The sequence below is a fragment of the Bison bison genome, unplaced genomic scaffold (genome assembly GCF_000754665.1).
Source record: "Bison bison bison isolate TAMUID 2011002044 unplaced genomic scaffold, Bison_UMD1.0 scf7180017864471, whole genome shotgun sequence".
NCBI lineage: Eukaryota > Metazoa > Chordata > Mammalia > Artiodactyla > Bovidae > Bison > Bison bison.
In genome coordinates, this window is record NW_011495032.1 from 23,706,220 (window position 1) to 23,725,005 (window position 18,786).

Sequence of the window (18,786 nt, forward strand, 5' to 3'; positions counted from 1 at the left end):
AAGACACTTGCTTCTTGGAAGAAAAGTTATGACCAATCTAGACAGCTTATTAAAAAGCAGAGACATTACTTTGTCAACAAAGGTCCATCTAGTCAAAGTTATGATTTTTCCAGTAGTCGTGTATGGATGTGAGAGTTGGACTATACAGAAAGCTGAGTGCCGAAGAATTGATGCTTTTGAACTGTGGTGTTGGAGAAGACACTTAAGAGTCCCTTGGACAGCAAGGAGATATAACCAGTCTACCCTAAAGGAAATCAGTCCTGAATATTCTTTGAAAGGACTGATGCTGAAGCTAAAACTCCAATACTTTGGCCACCTGATTCAAAAAGACCCTGATGCTGGGAAAGACTGAAGGCAGGAGAAGGGGACAACAGAGGATGAGATGGTTGGATGGCATCACGGACTCAATGGACATGAGTTTGAGTAAACTCCCAGAGTTGGTGATGGACAGGGAGGCCTGGTGTGCTGCAGTCCATGGGGTCACAAAGAGTCAGACATGAATGAGCAACTGAACTGACCTGAATAGGATGTGGACTAGATATGGTAGGAGTATGTAATTAGGGTGCTCAAAAATGCCTGGATTTGACACTCAGCATTTAAAAATGAATGTTTATATGAAAATACAAAGTTAAACACAGGGTTTTTTTTTTTAATTAAAGAAATGCATTAGATAATATTCATAGAATATGCTCTAAAAATAGGACTAAATACTGTTTGGCCCCTCTTGGTACCAGCAACTCATAGACGATCTTAGTTATAAACAAGCTACAATCTTTGACATAATTAAAACTGAGTAAACCATAATAGGTGTGTTCCTTGAATAGTTAGCCAAGTATTTGTCCAGGTCTATTATAGCTACTGGGCAAATGGGTTGGCATGAATAGTTATGTCCTTAATGTGTACATCATTAAGAGGTCGATATGTCTTCTCGTTTACGGGTAACTTCTCCAGTTCATCTAGAGTCTCCAGACCATCTATCACCCTGAAAGAGAAACAATATAATGTTTGAAAATTTCCTACAATTGAAACATAATATCCAAACACCTACAACAATTACAGTCTAAGAGAAAAAGACCAAGTCATACAGTTTTTTGAGTTCCCTTGTTGAGTATACAGTAAGATATTGCTTTGATTTTCTGCCATAAGTAGGGCCCAAAATTCAGAAACAAAAATTCATGTTTATGCCTTTAGACAAAAGTAGCAATGGGCGGGAATATTCCCATCAAAGTACCTAAATGATGTATTCTGCCTCATTCACATGGATTAGCTACAAATGGGGCCAATACAACCAGTCAGAAGGTTTTCTTTGCTATAGCAAAAGCCTGGAGAAAGTATGTAAGGATGACAGTTATTATGAGTATTGCCCTGCACTGAAGGTTCTGAAGTAGGTAGCTCCTTTGTACTTTAGTGTTTAAACGTGGTGTTTTTATTTTTTGCTTTTAAACAACAAAAAGAAATATTGAAGAGAAGATCGACAGCTAAGCCCACTTCATGTTTCTATCAGAAAAAAAAAAAAAAACAGCTGTTTTTCTAATATGTTCTAGAAACTTAGTCTACTAAGACAAAGTGGCTTTTTAGATTATACTTCCTGGTGCAATTTGAATCAATTCCTAAGACTTAGAGTAGGTACTTTAAAAATAACAGATTCCCATTTTATTTTACATTTCCACTAAAATGTTATTATAGCCAAAGCCTTTTGATTTTACGCCCAAAGGTAGGCAGTTAAGGTCTTTAAATTGTAAGTTTTAAAGGCTTTCCCACCTTCTGGGTCAGTAAGAGAAAAAAGAGGGTGCAGGAAAAAGATTCCAGGCCAAAAAGGGCATGTAGAGTTGAGGTAAGTTAAGTATTTGGGAATGGGTACCTTTGAGAACCAGCAAAAGCTATGAACCATTTTCTCAGAAAAATGTGTGTGCATATACAGAAAAGAGTTCCAAGGAGTTACTAGACTAAAGGTTAAGAATACTTGTTCTAAATGCTACAGCGTTTTTTAACCAATTCAGTAAGATAAGTCCTACTAATTACTAATCAATAATTCCGAATGGTGGGTTAGGGAGAATATAAAAGAAAGGGAGTATAAAGATTATCCATAATACACACAAAAACTACTAAAGGCTATAATATTCCTTTTCATCAAGTATTAATCTATAAATTAGACATGCATATGGAATGAAAAAGAAAAGTTGTAGACTCTTGTATTTTTAATTAAACTAGCTTGGCATCCAAACTGTTAAATAAAACAAACTATAGAACTCTGCCTTGGTTTATTGAACACAGTAAATAATTTGTTGACAAACTGACTTCCTGTTGATTTATAAAAGCAATTCCCAGGGATACTGTATCTAATGGATTTTCTTGCAGAGACTGCTAAAAGTCTCCTCAGGATTCCATTCCCCTTTCTTCTTATTTATAGAGGCCTGATTTTATTGAGATGGCAATGTATCTAGCTGAAAAACATTTCCTACCCTCTCTTGTAAGTAAGGTCTGGGTCTTCCAGGAAAGTTCTTTAAAAAGGGACTGATTCAGCTGGCAAGCACTTTTTGCCTTTCCTCCTTCTTTCTGCTTGGAACACAAATATTCTGACTGGAGCTTTGCTGTCCAAATTATAACCATGAGGTGAATTTCAGAATGAAAGCTAATGATGGCTGAGAAAAAAGAAAGGCACCTGGGACATCAATGACATACTAGAACCACCATCCCAGTTCATCTTGTTTAAGCAACTGTTTTTCAGATGTGTTGATACAAAATGCTATTCTGAATGAAAACAATACATACTGTTAACTTGCATAAGATCCTGAAAAAAAAAAAGAGCTGGTGCCTCTTTACAAAATAACTGAGGGTGAGAGAGGTTGTAAATAACTCAAGGTCACATGGCTATTAAGTGGTGGGTGTAAATTTCAAGTACATTTAGCTCTCATACTGCTCTTTGAATACTAGTTACGCCATGATCACAGCCACTCATGCATCCTTTGCAGTGAAATTCCAAACCAGAATACTCACTTGCCAAATACTGTGTATTTCATGTCCAGATGTGGCTGCTTCCCATAGGTGATGAAAAACTGAGATCCATTGGTATTTGGGCCATTATTAGCCATAGATACAACACCTCTAACACTGTGCTGAAGAGGACAGACCAAAGTATTAATTGTTTTTATGTAAACATTCCAAATATAGGACTGAAACAAGACATACACTCTTTACCTTCCCAATATTTAAGAGATCAAGAAAACATGTAATTAGTTTCCATCAGGGCTAGTCCAAATGTTCAGTTTCTGTATGATCTGTATCTCTGGAAACTTGTATGTAAATTGTTTATATACCAAATCATACTCTTCAATTTCATCTTTGGAGAAGTAGAGCCACGAACACTTTCGGCAACACCAATGTATAATAGAAATAATCCTTACATTTATATTAAGGAACAGTGTGCTGGCATGAAACCATCAGGCAGACAACAAAACCAAAATCCCCATAATCTCTTCACATATACACTGGACTCTGGCTAGTTTCTTTATCTGTAAAACAAGGGAGGTTGGACTAGTTCAGGGGTTTTTTCATAATTCAAATTCTCACAAGGGTTCGCAGATAATAAATTGATAATTGGGCAGAATGTAAACATTAGGGAATGGTGGAATCTGGCAAAAGGAATAGTGTATCTCTTGCCTCATGACATTTATAATGTTTTTAAACCAATGGCCGTAAAGAATGAATCTGTGGGTCTTCCACCTATGGGCAGTCAGTTCATAAACCCAGGACTGGATGATCTAAGGAAGGCCTTGTCTAATATTCATTACACTGTTATACAAGGGAATGTGTACAGGAGTTAAAAGGACTTTATCAATAAGATTAAAGACAGAACTGTCTTACAGGGAGATGCCCAAATATAAAATATACTAAAAGTAACTCCAATGATTACTCTGTCTGATGCTATTCATCAGCAGACACTAATGAGACAAACCACAGAGATGCAACTACATAGATATTAATGCTTTACTGTCTCCCTAAAAGGTGACTACCAATCAAATGTATTTGATGCATCATAAGAATATATGTACTACTTACAGTATAATAAAATAAGCAACCATTAACCTGTTTTCAAGCTTTAAGAATTAAAATTTACCAAATTGTTGCATATGCCTATACGCTCCTCTCAGCTATTACTTCAGCCTCTCAAAGTGGTAACTAGTATTCTAATATCTTTATAAATGCCTGAACAATATATTGTTTCCTTTTGCTGGTTTCTGAGTTCTATAAAATAGTTCATACTATTTTTAGTCTTCTAGAAAATGATTTCTGCAGTTAACATAATGTTTCTAAGATTCATACATGTATTATACATATTTCTTTCGCTGTATACTATTTTACTACTGAATATACTACAATTTGTCCACTCAAAGATTGATGGACATTGTTTTTCGAATTTTGTTATTACAAGTAGTACTCTAGGAACACTCTTGTACGTTTCCTAGTGCACATGTACATGAATTTCTCTAGGGTAAATGTGTGGGAACGGAAGTTCAGGGCTAGAGTATGTGACTATTAACACATCCTTAATTCTGGTATGTTAGAAAATAGTTCTTAACCTTGTTTGTGTGTTTGCGTAGGAATCACCAGGGAACCTTAAAATATAGTCACGGTCCTAATCAGTTCTCTTGTTTTTCTCAAGATTTAGGGAGGTAAGGCCCTACTCTTTTTTTTTTAATTTAAAACTTCTACAGGTCAGTCTGTTACCAGCGAAGTTTGAAAATCACTGGTATAGGATGACAGATCAGTACCATGGAAACAGTTATTAATTAATGCCTAAAAAACTGTTTCATTTCCGATTCAGGAAAAGGGTGACTTTTTAAACAATTTATCACCTCCTAATCCCAACTTGGTAACAATATTTATTTATGATAGAAAAGCAAAAAGATAAATTATTCCTAGTCACCATCCAGAGATAACACTGAAGTGAATATTCTTAGAAGTTTTGCTGAGTACATTTTACTGTAACTTCAAAACAATATACTAAATTACATATTCAGATTGAAAGACCACACAATAAATTATTAACTGATGTCATCTCTGGGAAATGGAACTTTTTTTTAAATGAATATGTACTAGTTTTTTAACTTTTAGAAAAAAGAAAATTCTTTAGAAAGTTTGAAAAAATACAAAGGAAATATAAGTATCTAATTTTTCTATGCTGCAGATTTATTTATGTGCACTTCTCTGAGACCTAACTGAGATCTACCATACACATTAAGTGAAATTAAAACAAATATTCAAATATCTAAGAGAAGATGATAAAAAGCCGGCGACTGATAATAGGCAATATTGCAACCAGAAGGTCTGACAGTCTCTCCTCCCCACCCTCAAAAAAGACCAATGATTCATTGTCATTCAACATGAATTTTATAGTGAGACATGAAGCCCCACAGGTATATTACTGATTAAACATTTCAGATTGGACCGGAAGATGAGCTCACTTAATGTCAAGATTCATGTGATGGTGAGATTCCACTATATATTAGGCTAGAATTGACATTTATATTTCCTCTCGACATCACTTATAAAGAGTGAAAAACTACAAAAAAAAGTATATTTACTAATTATTTTAACCTGTATTATTACAACATACGTATCCGTTTCCAAGTGTAAACACAGCATGAAAAAATAGATTCTGAAGTATTTTGGATATACCTTAAGATATTCACTATATTCGTCTTCAAATTTCTTGCCCCAGATACTGTTACCTCCCCTTCCAGTACCTATATTACAAGACAAACAAATGAAGTATCTAATTAAACGGAGAAGGCAATGGCACCCCACTCCAGTACTCCTGCCTGGAAAATCCCATGGACGGAGGAGCCTGGTAGGCTGCAGTCCATGGGGTTGCTAAGAGTCGGACACAACTGAGCGACTTCACTTTCACTTTTCACTTTCATACACTGGAGAAGGAAATGGCAATCCACTCGTGTTCTTGCCTAGAGAATCCCAGGGACGGGGGAGCCTGGTGGGCTGCCGTCTACGGGGTCACACAGAGTCGGAGACGACTGAAGCGACTTAGCAACAGCAACCCTTTAAGTACAAATAAAATCTGATATATCCTTTCTTTCTTCCCCAAAATGAACTTTAAAGAACATAAAGTATATCTACAAAACCCCCCAACCCTCCTTATCAGTATTGTTCATATTTTAGGGCTTGATACCAGTAGCTTCTGCTTAAAAATTTCTTGCTAAGGTAAGTTATAAAAACCCCACATATTTTTATTTTTCTATTCTTTATCTAGTCTCTTCTTTACACTATATATTCAATTCCTTATGTATTACTGGAATCACTTACCTGTTGGATCTCCCGTTTGAACCATGAAACCCTTGATATTTCTATGAAATATACAGCCGTTGTAGTAATTACTGGCACAAAGAGCCAAGAAATTCTGGAGAGTAAAAATAATAATTGAGAAATGTAGCAGAAACATATTTTAGATAACAAATGAATTGTATTTACTGAAAATACCGCAACAACCTATTTAAACAATGTCTTTGAGGCATTACTTTGGATAAAGTCACTGACTAAAACTCTCCAATAGCTTCCTTCTGTTCCTGAAAGAAAATACAAAACCCTCAGCAGAGCCTAGCAAGCCCTGCATGACCTAGCCTACTTCTGCGTCTCATGATAATCACTCCTTCCCTGCTACTTACTGTGTTAACCCCATCAGCCTTCTGAAAGTTTATTCAAAAAACACAGGCTTTCACACCTTGAGGCCCTGTACCTATTTCTATACCTGGAACGTTCTTTTTTATAAGTCCTTCCACGGAGATGCCTTAATTACCTTTCACACTCAGTTCTTAAAGTGCAGTACCACTTTCTTGGCTAGCCTTGCTCTCATCTTCTTTTAAATAAATCCCTTCCCATTATTCTCCATCTCAACACTTTATTTCCTTCAAGGCATTATTTCCCTCTAGAATTACTTTTTTTTCTAGAATGAATTTTCCCCCTGCCTATCAGGTAAATATTAGCTCCACATGAGCAAGGAATGTCTCTTGTTCATCACTGAAGTTCCAGATGCTGGCAAGATAGCTTCTCATAAGCAAAATTGCTGAATGAATGTATATATATAGGTGACTCTCTTTTTTTCCCTTCTTGTATTTTTTTGGCCATGCCACGCTGCTTATGGGATATTCGTTCCCCAACCAGAGACTGAACCTACGTCACAAGAGGGAAAGCACCAAGTCCTAACCACTGGACCGCCAAGGAACTCCCTTTTTCCTTCTATCCTTGTTATTTAAACAAGTGAAATAATATATGGAACAGTTCCCCTATATTTCTTGAGAAAAATGAGCCAAAAGAAAAAGATACCAGCCACAGTATGGTAAGAGAAAAATTATCTACCCTTTCTTTAATTCACTTTAACATCAGAAAAAAAAGTGTAGGACTTCCCTGGTGGTCCAGTGGTTAAGAATCTGCCTGTCAATGTTGGGGACACAGGTTCAATCCTTGGTCTGGGAATATTCTATATGCCAAGGGGCAACTAAGCCTGTGTGCCACAACTACTGAGCCTATCTGCCAAGGGCCCATGCTCTACAACAAGAGAAACCACCACAAAGAGAAGCTGCTGCTGCTGCTGCTGCTAAGTCACTTCAGTCGTGTCCGACTCTGTGTGACCCCATAGACGGCAGCCCACCAGGCTCCCCCGTCCCTGGGATTCTCCAGGCAAGAACACTGGAGTGGGTTGCCATTTCCTTCTCCAATGCAGGAAAGTGAAAAGTGAAAGTGAAGTCGCTCAGTCCTGTCTGACTCTTAGCGACCCCATGGACTGCAGCCTACCAGGCTCCTCCATCCATGGGATTTTCCAGGCAAGAGTACTGGAGTGGGGTGCCATTGCCTTCTCTGCAAAGAGAAGCTGGTACACTGCAAATAAAGAATAGCTCCTGCAACCAGAGAAGCCCTACATGCAACATCGAAGACCTAGCACAGCTAAAAATTAAGTAATTTATTTAAAAGAAAACAAAGTATAAATTAGATCAGAAATTATGATTGATGGTTTTTCTTGACAATGGTTTCATAGAAAAGTTTTCTATTTTTCTGGGGGGAATGCCATTTAAGTTAGGTGACTCGATTTCAAAATGGTTACCCTACTGAGTTAACTCATCTTTTATGCATACATTATGGTACTCACTTCACATGTTTTGGGTGTCCTTTCACAGAAGACTTCTATTTTAATATCACCTACATCTGTATGCAATGTCACCGACTAAAAAGGAGAGAGAATGTGAGAAAAATGAGATTTCTTCAGGTGATTTTGTGCATTGTATCATTTCCCTAACTAGATAATAAAGATGACTATCTGAATAAAAACAGAAACACCATTTCAGAGATGATCTATCCATACAGTAGCTCTTGAGAGATAAGTTGCATTTCTTCAAAATTATTTCAGCAGTAGGAAAAAAAAAAATTCCAGAGGAGAAAGGTAAATGTTTAGGTAAAATGGTATCTATGCTAAAAATTTGGGAGCAACTACTATGATGGCTTCCCTGGTGGCTCAGAGGATAAAGCATCTGCCTGCAATGCAGGAGACCTGGGTTCAATCCCTGGGTTGGGAAGATCCCCTGGAGAAGGAAATGGCAACCCACTCCAGTATTCTTGCTTGGAGAATCCCATGGACAGAGGAGCCTGGCGGGCTACAGTCCACGGGGTCGCAAAGAGTTGGACATGACTGAGCGACTTCACACTCAAACACACTATAATGGAAATAATTATCTTATTCGAATTTTTCATCAATAAAAACGATTTTTATGTTAGCATGACTGACTTAAATAAGCAATTCACTAAGTCATTAATATTTATTGAAAAATAGTAGGAAAAAGACTTTTACAAACATAGTTGTTTTTTTTTTTTTTTAACCATTTCCCTTATATAATTGTGAGAGTTGAAAAACAATTTCTTTCTCCACTAACGACATCAGACATAAAAAGCATCTGTGTTTTCAGATCCTAAATGTGCAGAGGTAACCAGAGTACTCTCTTACTTGCCTTTTTGCTTCATCTGTTCATTGGTAGTCAAAATACTCCTTTTGTTACCCCATTCCAGAGAGGCTAGAAAGCTTCTTAGACTTCTTTTTTAATTTGTCTTTTTACAATAGTATCTAGCAGTCAGAGTATGACTAAGTTGAAGAAAGAAGGCAGGAATGTGTGTGTGTGTGTGTGTGTGTGTTGGTGGGGCACACTGCTTTCTTTCGAGATATCTCCGACTCCAGTGTCCACCTTAGACCAAGAGCAAAAGGATCCAATGAAAATGATCACACCTGACTATGATGCTCTTCTGCAAGAAGCCCTTTCCATCTCTATCTGTCTGGTATCTTTTTCCATATAAAGGTAAATTCTGTGTTGTTTAAGTGAAAGACATAATTTAATTTTGCCTTTGCTGGTTTTGTTTAGAATCATTTTACACTTTATAGTTCTTCAGCTTATTATTTCTGTTTTGTCACTGAAATTTCCATGCAGTTTTAATTCCCTTGATTTTCTGAAAAAAAATTTTTTTATGAAAGACATTCATAAGAATTCCATAAAATTTACCATTTTCTTTCTTGATGGTTTCAGGAAGCACTGTTACTTTCTCAGAGTTTATTGAGAGAAGTTCAAGAACGAGCCTCTATTTACAAAATAAAAAAGAATTAAATTCATTTCCCTCTCTTGACTCACACAAGCTCAGTTTTATGGCATATTTAAAAGAAAAAGTGTCAACGAGTACCCATTCTACCCAAGTAATAAAAATTCGGTTATGGAAGCCATCAGGCGAAACTAATCGACTCCAGACCCTCAAACTCCTCTTTCCCTGCTCACTTCTCAAGGGCCGAGTACATTCCCGCCTTTGGGTCCAGGCACTGGGTGTTCCCCTCGCCTGGAACATGTACACTCAGACATCTGTACAGCTAGTTTCCTCACCTCCAAATCTCTGCTCAAAAGTCTGGTTAAACCTGCCTTAACGATTTCCTTTTCTCACAGCACTTACCACTAGTATACTACATGCTTTACTAGTCGTCACCCTCCCCGCACAGAAAAAATACTAACTGTAAGCAGTCCAAGAACTAAAACACACAGCGCTCTGCAAGCACGAGTTAAGCTAATGAAACAATAAGTGACGTTACCCCATACTTACTTAACTTACTTAACTTCGATTAGCACAGTTGTTGTTAAAACAGCAAAGATGCAATCGTAGGTGCCCCCACGGGTCTGTAGATTCGAAATGCCACCGGAAGTCGAGCAAGAGACCCATTAGAGAGAATGCCCCTAGCTTGTTCGCGTCCTCCCTTCCCCTCTCCCTATCTGTAACCCAAACAAGAAGAACTAGGGAGAGAATGTAGGATTTATTCCCCACCAGGAACACATCTGACCTTGAAAGGGGGCTCTTTCAATAATTACACTAGGACAAAAAGCGTTAATTCTGGGCAACTTCTAGGATTGTCTTGGGCTCAGACGTAAAATGGAAAGTACCTCTTCCGCCCGGCTCCTGCGTCCCGCCTACTTTCACAACACCAGGAAGTTCCGCGCAGGACCGGAAGTAGCTCTTGCGGAGTCCCGGGACTGGTGAGTCTTGGGAGAATTAGATTCCGGCGTGGGTAGCTGAGCCTTCGGTGGTGGGCTGTGGAAGCCCCCTGATAGCCACAGGGCAGAGATAGGCGCAGAAAACCGGGTTGCCTCGAGATAGGATAGGGTTCTAGAGGGGCCGGGGCCCTGACTCTCAGGTTTACGGCCTTGCAACCTGCTCTCTTCATTGTCCTGGAAAACGTCAGAAGTGGGACTGAAAAAAGAGGGGCGCAGTTTGCAGGCTGTGAAGTGGCCCTGCTAATGATACTTAAATAGCGCTGACTCTAGGCCAGGCACTTTCCCGCAGCTTTACGGTTAAATCTTGCAACAACACTGTGAGCTGGAAACTATTATTTCTATCCTTCAGATGTGGAAACCGCCAACAGCTGTGGCTCTGGGAATCAGGCTGGTTTTAGAGTCTGTGGTCTTCAGCAGGCTGCGCCGCTTCCCATTCTTGTTAATTGTGGCTTCAAGCTACGCAGCTTCGTTGTGAATGGGGAGTGTTTTGTTACCTTTAAGTCCTACAAATTTAACAGTAAATAAATCAACACCGGCGTGGTAGACTACTAGAGCTTCACTTTAGCCCTTGCCAGATTTAGAAGAGTCTTTGTAAAGTGGAGTAATTAGTATCAGGACCTGGAATCTGGAAATGGGAAGAGGTATGTGCTGTGGTGTGCGACTCTTTGTGACCCCATGGCCTGTAGCCCACCAGTCTCCTCTATCCATGGGGATTCTCCAGGCACGAATACTGAAGTGGGTTGCCATGCCCTCCTCCAGGGGATGTACCCAACCAGGGGTCGAACCCAGCTCTCCTGCATTCTCCAGGATTGCAGGCGGATTCTTTACCAGCTGAGCTACCCGGGAAGCCCGCAAGTGGTATAAGGACACTTAGAAGATCTTCCAAGACCCCAGTTCAAGGGTTTGTGGAGGTTCTGCATCACTCCAAACCATATTTTGAATAAGTGCATTAAATATTAAATATTCTTTGTGTACAAATAAAAGTTTAAAAAATTGTTTCCGAAGTTAACAAGTTACAAGTATTTCAATCAAAATTTACAGTTGACTGCTTTCTTGCTAATTTGCATACCATGAAATGCTTTTCTTCAAAAAAGTTTTCATAGATACTCAATTTAAGAATTGAGCCAACAGTGTTACCTTTTGTATTGGATACAGATGTCTAGAAGGGTTTGACAGACTCTGCGGACAGAGTACCCTACATCTTCACCTCGCCCACCTCTTGATTCTGGCCTTTGTATGGCACCAAGGTATTTGTTCAGGGGCAGCATCTCCTGCCCCTTTCCTGCCTTGACCTTGCCCATTCACAGTGACCCACCTCTGCATCTCATGGTTCTGGCTACTGATAAACCACTTAAGTTTTTATATATGGTATCATTACTTTTTCTTGATAAAGCACCTTTTTTTTGGCCATGCCCCACAGCTTGAGAGATTTCAGTTCTCCAACCAGGGATCGAACCCGAGCCACAGCAATGAAAGCCAGAATCCTAACCACCAGGCCACCAGGGAACTCTCTGATAAAGCACTTTTTAATGTCAGTATATACCACCCCAACTCCAAAGTCTGCTATGATAGGGGAAGGGAAACTGTGTCTATGTATAGTAAGCATTTAGTGCTGGCCAATATTGGAGATACTGAGATGCAGAAAAGATAGTTCCTGTTCTCTGGTAGCTTTAGGGGAGACCAACAGGAATATAACATTAATTAAGAGAATGGTCTGGAGCAAAAGGGGAGACACTGAAAGAGAAAGTTTGTCAAGAAAAGCTTTATTTAGAAAGTCGAAGTGGTCTTGGAAGGAAGTGTAATATCTAGAGAAATGGAGAACGATGGTTGAAGGGTGAGAAGACTATGAACAGAGGGTGTGTGGGGGACAGGGAGGAGGGGATGAATGTAATTGTGTGTTATGTACCAAGCTTGTGCTCTGGAGAAGGGAATGGCTACCCACTCCAGTATTCTTGCCTGGAGAATTCCATGGGAAGAAGAGTGTGGTGGGCTACAGCCCATAGGGTTGCAAAGAGTCAGACACGACTGACGGATACATACACACACACACACACACACACACACACTCCAGGCTTGTGCAAGGTGACTTAAACATATTAATCCATTTACTCCTCTAGATGACCTATGAAATAAGTTATAGTATCTCTGTTTTGTAGATGAGAGAACAAGCTCAGAGCACTTAAGTGACTTATCTGTGATACCAGTGCTGGTAAATGATAGAGCCAATATTTGAACTCAGGTATGGCTTCCCTGGTGGCTCAGCAGTAAAGAATTTGCCTTCATCGCAGGAGATGCAGAAGACATGGGTTTGATCCCTGGGTCAGAAAGAAGCCCTGGAGGAGGGCATGGCAACCCACTCCAATATTCTTGCCTGGAGAATCCCATGGACTGAGGAGCCTAGCTGACTGTAGTCCAGTGGGTTTCAAAGAGTTGGACACGACTGAAGCAATTGAGTGGGCTTCCCTGATAGCTCAGTTGGTGAAGAATCTGCCTGCAATGCAGGAGACCCTGGTTCGATTCCTAGGTCAGGAAGATCTGCTGGAGAAGGGATAGGCTGCCCACTCCAGTATTCTTGGGCTTCCGCTGTGGCTCAGCTGGTAAAGAATCTGCCTGCAATGCGGGAGACCTGGGTTTGAAGCAACTGAGTACGCATGCCATCATGTTTGGTTTTTTTTTAGTGTAAGACTACAGCTCTTTTGCTCATATACTTTGCTGTCTAAAAAGGTTTGAGTCTGTAAAGTGTACATGTGCTCCATAGTCTGTGTTTGACTTCAGATACTCAGTTTTGCCTGACTTCTGCATGTTGTCATCTCGTGTACGCCTGGTCACCACGACAGCCCGCCTGGTGCATTCCCTGATCTACAGTTCTTCCCGTTCCTTCATGGATCTGAAGGCTCTCCTTTCCTCCTTGAATGACTTTGCATCCCTCTCATTTGCTGAGAGCTGGGACAATGTTGGATTACTGGTGGAACCGAGCCCACCACACACTGTAAACACGCTCTTCCTGACCAATGACTTGACTGAGGAAGTGATGGAGGAGGCGCTGCAGAAGAAGGCGGATCTCATCCTCTCCTACCATCCGCCTATTTTCCGACCCATGAAGCGCATCACCTGGAAAACATGGAAGGAGCGCCTGGTAATCCGGGCACTGGAGAACAGAGTTGGGATCTACTCTCCTCACACCGCCTATGACGCTGCTCCTCAGGGAGTCAACAACTGGCTGGCTAAGGGGCTTGGTGAGAAGCCTCTTGTTCTTTCATATCTAGTTTTTTCCCTGTCAGTGCTTTGGAATTTTATAGAGTGTCTTTTCAATAGTGTTTTAACCTCTTTAGGGATGGGGACCATTATTCTGTTTTTATATATTTTAAAATAATCTTGCTGAAACCTGACAATTAAATTATATTTAAAAATGAAATTATATTCTTATTGAATAAAGACCACATTGGAAATCTTCATTTTTGGCTGAGCTTTGTGATTCCTTACTCAAGTGGCACAGTGCCTAACACTCAGGCACTCCAGAAAAGCCTGTTGAATTGAATTGAAAGCTCAGGCCTCTCCAGAATATACTTCATATATCAGTCAGATAGTTTCACTGGATTAGTACTTATGCCCAGCACAATGAGGGAATTCAGTGTATGTGTTTTTAGCTTTATTTTTGGTAAGCCTTTTTAGTTGCCTTGTGCTGGGCTGAAGCTTCTGTGATAATATAATCTGGATTAGTGTGGTCAAGTGGATTATGAGCTTTGTGACCTGAATCATAGTTTACACAAGTAAATTTAGTAAGCAGTCACAATTCTATATGTCATCAGAAATTCGTGAGTCAGTCTTGTCCAACTTTCTGTGATATTTAAGAGTCTTCTGGAAAATAGTTCTGAAAAGAAATATGATTCTGTATGACCATACGAAATCCTTAGGTTATGGGGGCTATTGGGTGTATATATAAGGACCATGTTGTGTGTGTTTATTATAGAAGCATCTAAGAATGAATCTTTTAAAGAATACTCATTTCTTACAGTAGTAGTTTTTCTTTTTAATTTTTAAAAAAACCCACAAAATCTCTTTTAACTCCTGACAATTTTTTTTTCTAGGTGTTTGCACCTCCAGGCCCATCCATCCTTCCAAAGCTCCTGACTACCCCACGGAGGGAACTCACAGAGTAGAATTCAGTGTTACCCACACCCAAGACCTGGACAAAGTCATTTCTGCACTGAAAGAGATTGCAGGTGTATCTGTTACTTCTTTTTCTGCTAGGTACAATATATTTTCCTCTTTTTGTGTATATGTTAAGAATCTTTCTTACAAATTCTATAAGCCTGCTATTTAAGTTTACAACAAATCATTTTCCTCAGATGGAATCATTTTCCTTCGGTAGGTTTACAAAACAGCATTCTTCTGATTTGCTTATGGGTCCCTGAGGAGGAAAACTGATACAATACAGTAAATAATGATAACGCTTATTGACTATTTTCTATGCAGGAAGGACTATACCACACATCTTACAGTATTTCAAATCCTCCTGACAGTGTTGAAAGGTATTTTTACTTTAGGGTATGTAGATAAACCCTTGGAGAAGGTGATGGCACCCCACTCCAGTACTTTTGCCTGGAAAATCCCATGGATGGAGGAGCCTGATAGGCTGTAGTCCATGGGGTCGCTGAGAGTCGGACACGACTGAGTGACTTCCCTTTCACTTTTCACTTTCACACATTGGAGAAGGAAATGGCAACCCACTCTGGTGTTCTTGCCTGGATAATCCCAGGGACGGGGGAGCCTGGTGGGCTTCCATCTATGGGGTCGCACAGAGTCGGACATGACTGAAGCGACTTGGCAGCGGCAGCAGCAGATAAACCCTGGTGATATGCTGATAGTATAGGTTTACTTTTATCAATTCCCAGGAAATGATGATTCCTAAACACTTGAAAGGAAAAAATACGTTAAAATGCCTCTCAGAAATGCCAATCATTTATTTAATTAGATCTGAGATACCAAAAAATGTTGGGACTTACTTACGCTGCTGCTGCTGCTGCTGCTAAGTCACTTCAGTCGTGTCTGACTCTGTGCTACCCCATAGACGGCAGCCCACCAGGCTCCGCCATCCCTGGGATTCTCCAAGCAAGAACACTGGGGTGGGTTGCCTACTAAAGCATTGTAAAAGACACATAATATAGAGCTAGGACTTAATAATTATTAAAAAAAACAAAGATAAATATAGTGGCCTTTTAATAAAATGGAAATCTGTTAGCAGTAATCATGCCTTGGGTAAATCTCACTGGCTGTGATACTGCCGCTGTGCAAAGCTAAAATGGAAATCCATATAGGCTACCCCAAAAATGACTCTTGGGTGAGTGGTTTTTATGTGTAGATACATTATACTAAAGCCATAGTGAATGTCCTATAATAGTATTGGGGGATTTCAAGAACCTTAAGAAAAATTATTTATAAGATTTTGCATAGATTTCAGTCATAGATATCTTTTACCATTCTGCAATACTGTGTAAACACTGAAATTAAAATTATGCCAATAGAGCATGAAAACTTCAAACAATACCAAAGTCCTCCTTGTCCCTTCTACTCAGTCCCAAGATCTTCAACTCAAGTTGTCTTTTCTTTTGTTTTCGGAGAAGTGGGTATCTTTCCAAACATGTATAGGGACATGAAGAAATGTATAGTTTTCTTTTAGTCATTGTTTTTTTTAAAATTAAATGGTATGCTGTATTTGCCTTTTCAACTTGTCATAGTAATCTTTCCATGTAGATTTCTTATTATGAGTGTACTGTAATTTCTTGAAGCATTTCGCTTCCTAACTGGTGGACCTTTTAAAGAACTGAAACACCTTTAGTTTGGTTCCAGTTTCTCCACATCACAGGTAGTATCTGAGACTTAACAATTAGACTGGGGACCAGGCATTGTTTTTGCTTTTTTGTTTCAAATCTCTGCTGATGGTTCCAGTGTTGAAACTCCACTTCCACATTATCTTGTAAGGTATCTTTTAGTTCTCGAATTCTGTGATTATATTTAGAGTTTATGGTTAAATACAAAACTTTCTTGATGTTAGTTTTTTTGGAGGCTCTTGGATATTCCTTTAAAAAATTTTTTTTGGCCATGCCCCATGGCTTTTAGGATCTTAGTTCACTGACCAAGGAGTGAACCCAGGCCCTGATAATAAAAGCACCTAGTCCTAACCACTGGATCACCAAGGGATTCCCAAGGGTATTGCTCTTTAAAGGGTGATTCAGGGACCCTCTGAATCATGCGCATAATGGGTGCTTTTGAAAAATGCATCACATTGTGTGGCAGAAACCAATGCAATATTATAGCAGAATTATCCTTCAATTAAAAATAAACAAAGAAAAATGAAGATTTTTTGCTTTATCCTAGATCTGTGTAATTAGAATGGGATTTGCCTGAGAATCTGTCTGGGAAATTCTTGTATTCAATGATGTTTGAACATTAACTTTTCTAGGGCTTTAAAAAACTTGTTTGCCCCAGCCCCATTCATAGATGTTCTGTTTCATTGAGTCTATAGAAGAGTCCAGCAGCTGTTTTTTTTTAAGAAGCCAGCAAGAGATTTCTGATGCACCACCAGAACTGAGAACAGTTCTAGAACAGGGGTTTCAATGTGAGGTCCCTGGACCAGCACATCAGTGTCACCTGGAACTTGTTAGATAAATTCTCAGCCCCCACTCAGACCTACTAAATCAGAAACTCTGAGGGTACGGCCCAACAGTCTGTTTTAATAAGGCCAGGAGATGATTTTGATGCATGCTGAAGTTTGAGAAACACTATTCTAGAAAACAGTTTGGAATTAAATCCTAAATTCCATATAAATCTAATCTCCTATTACAGGAGGTTGTAAACTATGGATTATTTTAAATATATAAATTTATATATATGTATATTTTTATAAATTTATTTATTTGTTTATATTTATCCTAAACCAAGTGACTTTTTTTTCCAGGACTGATGATGAAGAACAAACACGGCTCAGTCTGAATTGTACTCAGCAAGCTTTGATGCAGGTGGTGGCTTTTCTTTCCCAGAATAGGCAGTTTTATCAGAAGACTGAAATTCTGTCACTAGAGAAGGTAATAAAAGATATCTTATGTTACAGTGCAGTTTTGTTTGACAAATTCATATGTAAATTGTTAGTTTAACAGGTTATTAACTATTGCCTAGAGTAGCACAAAGTGGTGATGAAAGCATGTTGGGCCCTGGAAAGTTTATTGAAAAGGGGAGACGTTTCAGGAATACAAAAATGTAGATATCTTAGTCCATTCAGGCTGCCATAACATGTTTGGACTTCTATAACAGAATACTATAGACTGGATAGCTTATAAACAACAGTCATTTATGTATCACAGTTAAGGAGGAAGCAAAGTCCAAAATCGTGGCACTGGCAGACTCCGAGTGTTGCCGGATGGGAGCTCAATACATGCTTCAAAGATGGTGCCTTCTCTCTGTGTCTTCACACAGTGAAGGGGACATGGGATCTCTCTGGAGCCTCTTTTCTAAAGCACTAATCCCAGCTGTGTGGCTTCCAACCTCATGATCTGAAAGCACCTCCCAAAGGCTACACCTCCTAATCTATAGGTTAGGATTTCATCCTGTGAATTTGAGGGGGCCAGAAACATTCAGACCATGATGGTACTTCTTCATGATTAGAGACTCAGTTACAGATTCAGTCTCTTATTTTATACCCTCTGCTTGGACCATTTTATTCATTCCTTTAACTTGACATGATGATCCCTATGTCTTTACTTCCTGTCTCAGGATGCTTTTTTAAGGTAAAAGATAAAAATTTTTAAAAAATATATTTGCAGCCATTCTGAACATTTTCTACTTACAGATCTCACAAGTATTTAAAATCCAATATATACAAAAACTGACCTTATCCACATAGCATGTTTTTAAATACGAGTTTTTTTCTGTTTTATCGGGGATCCTAAGAGCTGTTTTATTTGCAGGTTTGCACAACTCTCCCTTGCTCCCATATATCCAAGCCCTGTTGATTCTGTCCATAAATCTACAAGATGTTTCTCCTGTCTGTTTGCTTTGCCACCACAGTAGTTGAAACTCTCATGTTCCCTCCCTTGGGATATAAGATGCAGTAAACTCCTGAGCGGGCACCTCCAGGAGATAGTCCAGGCTTTTTGGCCTTTCATGACCAGCGAGGAACCCTGTCTCCAGCTTCTTCTCCCTCCCC

At 39.3% G+C, this 18,786-nt stretch overlaps 2 protein-coding genes across 9 annotated transcripts in view; one reads left to right on the plus strand and one right to left on the minus strand.

Moving 5' to 3' along the window:
• Positions 1-595: 595 nt before the first annotated feature.
• Positions 596-10,500, minus strand: PPIL3 (peptidylprolyl isomerase (cyclophilin)-like 3). 6 transcript variants are annotated; one of them, XM_010860949.1, is made up of 8 exons: positions 10,473-10,500; positions 10,138-10,211; positions 9,555-9,630; positions 8,159-8,233; positions 6,322-6,415; positions 5,680-5,747; positions 2,998-3,116; positions 596-982 (listed from the first exon to the last, which is right to left on the minus strand). In XM_010860949.1, exons 3-8 carry the CDS (start codon positions 9,555-9,557, stop codon positions 856-858), a joined length of 486 nt encoding a protein of 161 aa, XP_010859251.1. In that variant the 5' UTR covers positions 9,558-9,630; positions 10,138-10,211; positions 10,473-10,500; the 3' UTR covers positions 596-855. The 6 variants fall into 6 exon arrangements, 5 of the variants coding, with proteins under 5 accessions (XP_010859251.1, XP_010859250.1, XP_010859249.1 ...); XM_010860948.1 differs by having other exon boundaries at positions 10,373-10,480; XR_827135.1 differs by adding an exon at positions 3,405-3,512 and having other exon boundaries at positions 629-982; positions 10,138-10,488.
• A 19-nt stretch (positions 10,501-10,519) lies between these two features.
• The window catches only part of NIF3L1 (NIF3 NGG1 interacting factor 3-like 1 (S. cerevisiae)), an 18,657-nt gene continuing 10,390 nt past the window's right edge, over positions 10,520-18,786 (plus strand). The window contains exons 1-4 of one of the 3 annotated variants that reach the window (XM_010860953.1): positions 10,520-10,565; positions 13,359-13,819; positions 14,672-14,834; positions 17,542-17,668. In XM_010860953.1, the coding sequence (XP_010859255.1) occupies positions 13,384-13,819; positions 14,672-14,834; positions 17,542-17,668 (726 nt within the window). In that variant the 5' untranslated portion in view covers positions 10,520-10,565; positions 13,359-13,383. Of the gene's footprint in view, positions 10,566-11,046; positions 11,225-11,451; positions 11,831-13,358; positions 13,820-14,671; positions 14,835-17,541; positions 17,669-18,786 lie in introns of those variants that run through there. The other 2 variants (XM_010860954.1, XM_010860952.1) reach the window with 2 other exon arrangements.

Coding starts and splice junctions, on each gene's coding strand:
- PPIL3 (XM_010860949.1), bottom strand. Junction 5,748..6,321: donor TCAAACGGGAGATCCAACAG/GTAAGTGATTCC, acceptor CTTGTAATATAG/GTACTGGAAGGGGAGGTAAC. Junction 983..2,997: donor AAATACACAGTATTTGGCAA/GTGAGTATTCTG, acceptor TTTCTCTTTCAG/GGTGATAGATGGTCTGGAGA.